We start from the raw sequence: 4,225 nt of genomic DNA, 5'->3' as shown, positions 1-4,225 counted from the left end.
ATACCTCCACAGCAAACAATCTCAAAAGCCAAGAAGAAACTATCTGCAAGGATACCAGCAATTGCTGCAATAATCTACTGTCAACAGAATACCCTATAACTACTGCGAAGGAGATGATAATCAAGTAACAGAGATAGAAACACAATTTTTGTCCTTTGAAATCCTAGTGATTTGAAGAAACAAACGAAGCGATACCATGATGCCTAGTCAAGTAGTTATGGAAATAACCCCTTATGTACAGGATCCCCAAATCAGCCCTATTCCGGGAGCCTAAAGAATTGACTCGGGATTCAAACCATATATCGAGAATGGCTCCTAAGCGATCTGCACAGAACAGAGGAGAAGTAGGAATCTGTTTCCGAAATGACGGAAAGGAATTGTTGTCAACCCAAGAGGGAGTTCTTCGCAAAGTCTATGATTTATATAATCATCCTACAACAGCTCAGAACTGTGGAGACAAGGGGATTGTTGAGATGGCCAGAGATGTCGGTATATCGAAATTATGTCCTCGAAATAAGGCGACTGTCATGATTCTAGGAAATCATTCTTCTGGGAAATCTTCATTCATCAATTGTACCTGCTGTTGTAGGACTGTAATCTAGGGTATTTGAAGGAGAATGTGTTGCCGACAGGGGCAGCTGTCGAGAGTCGTGGTTTTACACTTGTGACATCGAGTATGAAAGAAGCACCTCCACTCAAGGGCGAGGCGACATTAAGGTACTTTCCTCAGTTGAAGGGAATCGAAAAATTCGGGAAAGGATTGATCGAAAATCTCAGTACCATTGTCTCAGTGTCTCAGGAGCGGTGTTTTCCGAACGTAGATTTCATTGATACCCCAGGTCTTGTAGACGGGAGTGTGGAATATCCGTTTGATGTTAATCAAGTCCTTCTTTTCCTTGCTGATTATGTGGATTTGATATTTGTATTTCTGGATCCACATGAACAGGCTCTTGGATCCCGTACAATGGAAGTTGTCAAAATGTTGAATGTAGGTGTGAGTATGCGTATTGATGTGAAGGTTGATCACTATGATAAGATGTGCTATTATTTGACAAAAATTGACACTTTGAATAGTATCGCTGATCTCATGAAAGTATCGAATCAGACTACGCAAGTAGGGGGATGTGTAATTAGTCGAAGAATAGAATCTTGCTTTGCGTGTAAAGAATACCCATGGTTGGGAACTTCCGACAATCTATCTGTCTCAGGACTATGGAGATGTGGATAACGACTTTCACAGTGTGAATATGATTTCCAAACCATGCGACAAGATTGATTTGGTGGTAAAACAGAAGATTCAAGACAATTTGAGTGTGCTTGAGAAGGATTGTTCAGAAATTCTCACTCAAACAGAGAATGTTCTCCGAAAGAATGTCACAAAGAAGGCTCGCTTGAATACTATTAGTCGAATGATGTTGTTTGAAGGTATTTCGTTTGTTTTGGGAGTGATTCTGTTCTCTCTATATCTTGTTGTGAATCTTATGAATCCTGATTCAGAACTGATTTCAAATCCGAAGATGTTGAGTGAGAATTTGAAGGAGTTATCATTATTAGATCTATTGCTAACAACAAAGAACTATATTTCTTTGTATCTCCCTTCTTTCTCCGTTCTTCCCTTTATCCGTACTGTAGGAATTTTCATAGGAATCAATATGGTTGTCTTCTGGCTATTACGATTTGTCAAGTCCTTTTATACAGTTATGTCCAAAGATGGTTTGGGTAGTCTCCAGTAGGTATATGGATTGGACTTGAATCTTAGAGCTAATCGTAAGAGCCTGAAGAGCATGTTGACATACCGTGAAGAGTTGTATAATCAGTATATTCGCTTTTATAGTGTTTCGTTCAAACATATGATAAAGGACTATCGATTCAACAGTGCAAAGCGTTCTGAAATGGCTTTGAGTTCCTTCTCATTTACGAATCCCTCACTTGATATAGCTGGCCAAATCAGCGAAGCAGAGAGAAGATCTTCCAATTCGTTAGTAGTATATTGGGTGAACAGATCCCGTTTACGTAGATATCTACAGTTTCACCAATTCTCTTCCCTTACTCGGCTGTTATCATCTTGTTAATCTTGCATATCCACAGGACACACTCCGAAACAGTGAGAGATACCCCACTTCCTCGAACAGCAAGGGCACCAAGAGGAATTGTCTAATTATGATTCTCACTATTACCATTACAGGAAAGAGTTTTATTGCTTCATTTTCGATCTTTTGTAATTCGTTTACAACTAATGCATTCATGGATGACCTACCTTTTATTCTCAGTGACCGATTCATACAGCTGTTGAGAAATGATGGACCAATTATGGTCCATGTCATTAGTAAGCTGCTGGGACAAAGCATGAGCACATCCAGAATAAGATGCTAGAACCCCCACTGCAAATTTGCAACCAGCAATATCACAAGTATTCTCTCCCTTCTTTACCACCTGAATTCGTCTCGCTAAACCACACATTGCACCAAAAGTATCACAAAGAACTTCTTCATATTCTCTCCATAGATCGACCTATCGGATAACACATCTGATTATTCGCTTACCTTCTTCAATGCACGAACAAGCAGTTTATATGCCTGATCATACGAAGTTCTTTCTCGACTCATAGAAAACAAAAATGAGACAAACCCTATTGGAATTGAATCTTTATACTCAAATTCCAAATATCTTGATGTTTTTGACAACTCGTTCTAGACTCATATAGAAAGTGGGATGGAGGCTGTTTTAGATGTAGAAGCTCTTCGAGCTAACTTACGAACTGATTCGAGAGAAAAGAATGCCATGCGGCCACTTCGCATGGAGAAAGAGTCAACCTATCGAGCAGATGGATCTGCAACCATATTCCAAGGTTTATAATAGTCTCTTATTATTACTTTCTAGGTAATACGGTTGTAGTAGCTTCAATATATGGTCCCAAGCGTTGTTCTACTACAAATGTGGAGTTTTCTGATGAAGCTAATATATCTGTACAAATTTCATATACAAACGAGAAGGAAGGTAGTTATAGGTGTCATAACTGAGTAATAGATTCTGCACTTATGGATATGGAGTATTCTATACAACGTTTACTGGAAAATGTGATTAAACGGTCTCTCTTTCCGCGAACAACGATTAATGTGTATATTCAAGTTATATGTGATGACGGATCTATATCCTTTTATTTACAATTCGGTGTATCCTTCATGACACTTATTTGCTGTTATATTGAATTCTGTGATGTTGGCCTTGGATGATTCTGAAATCCCTATCAACAACAAATTTGCAGCACTGTGCCTCCTTTTATCAGATAACGGAGAGATTCTTCCAGACCCTTGTAAAGCAGAGGAAGATGGAAGTGTAGGAAATGGTAAAGAGTGATTATTTAGAACTCTGGAATCGCTACGATTGTGTTGAACGAGTCAGGAGAGGTGCTATCGTTCAGAACTTTTGGAGGTGTAACAGATGAGACATTACAGAATATAACAGTAGTTGGGAGGAACTTAGCGAAAAGAGTCTTTTATCTGATCAATCACAAGTTGTTAGCGTGAAGTGTTTGTTCAGAATCCTTTTGTCCGGATTGGTTGAAGTTTTGTATGAATCGCAAATTGATCATTTCGTTTATTGCAGCAGGTGCTGCCGCTGGACTGTATCATCTTTACAACCTCAACGAGTTCAAAAAGTACAGCGCTTCAAAGCTGAAAGATGAGCAGGAGGCCAAGAGGAAGGCCGAATATCAAAAGTTCTTGACTGAAAGACGAAGAAAGAGGTACGTGGATACGAAGGATTGCCTTATCATTTAGATTGTTGTTCCTTCAACGAATTGCTATTGGTTTTGCTTGTTTCCTTGCCGGATACTTGGTTGGACAGGGAGAGTCCGAATTCAATCATATGAGAATGGAAGATGGTGCAGTATCTTCTGATTTGATTGTTTGTTGTATTTGAAGATGTGATCGCTCTAGTAGATTTCTGATTGTGAAACTGGTTCCGTCCACAACTATTAAAGGAAAACTATCTTTGCTTCATCTAGATAACAACAAACAGAAAAGGTTATATGATGCCCAAATATGACTCTATTTTGTTCATAGCTTTTTCTCAGGAATTGAATCGAATTAGCCTATTTTACATTTTCAAATGGTAGATTCATTCGTTTGAACATCTTAACGTACAGGGTAAAACGACGTATGTCCTTTTTGAGTCTGCCTCTGGCTATTCTCTCTACGAGGTTGTGGAGAAGGAAGAAATTGCT

The 4,225-nt window shown here is 39.0% G+C and overlaps 3 protein-coding genes across 3 annotated transcripts; 2 read left to right on the top strand and 1 right to left on the bottom strand.

The window, feature by feature from the left end:
• Positions 1 to 308: 308 nt before the first annotated feature.
• Positions 309 to 1,733, top strand: JH06_4584 (hypothetical protein; the record flags this gene model as incomplete). The annotated part of the gene is made up of 3 exons (XM_014669852.1): positions 309 to 573; positions 603 to 1,114; positions 1,146 to 1,733. The coding sequence occupies 3 exons, from the start codon at positions 309 to 311 to the stop codon at positions 1,731 to 1,733; spliced, it is 1,365 nt and encodes a 454-aa protein (XP_014525338.1).
• Positions 1,734 to 1,861: 128 nt separating this feature from the next.
• JH06_4583 (hypothetical protein) lies at positions 1,862 to 2,606 on the bottom strand (the record flags this gene model as incomplete). The annotated part of the gene is made up of 6 exons (XM_014669851.1): positions 1,862 to 2,021; positions 2,051 to 2,154; positions 2,184 to 2,253; positions 2,285 to 2,369; positions 2,397 to 2,511; positions 2,544 to 2,606. 6 exons carry the CDS (start codon positions 2,604 to 2,606, stop codon positions 1,862 to 1,864), a joined length of 597 nt encoding a protein of 198 aa, XP_014525337.1.
• A 106-nt stretch (positions 2,607 to 2,712) lies between these two features.
• On the top strand, positions 2,713 to 3,233 carry JH06_4582 (hypothetical protein; the record flags this gene model as incomplete). The annotated part of the gene is made up of 3 exons (XM_014669850.1): positions 2,713 to 2,848; positions 2,881 to 2,997; positions 3,028 to 3,233. The coding sequence occupies 3 exons, from the start codon at positions 2,713 to 2,715 to the stop codon at positions 3,231 to 3,233; spliced, it is 459 nt and encodes a 152-aa protein (XP_014525336.1).
• Positions 3,234 to 4,225: the final 992 nt, after the last annotated feature.

The sequence above is a fragment of the Blastocystis sp. subtype 4 genome, assembly GCF_000743755.1.
Source record: "Blastocystis sp. subtype 4 strain WR1 chromosome Unknown seqid_0392, whole genome shotgun sequence".
Classification (NCBI taxonomy): Eukaryota; class Bigyra; order Opalinata; family Blastocystidae; genus Blastocystis; species Blastocystis sp. subtype 4.
The sequence above is the reverse complement of the archived record's forward strand: the minus strand, read 5'-3'. Positions and strand labels throughout refer to the sequence as shown.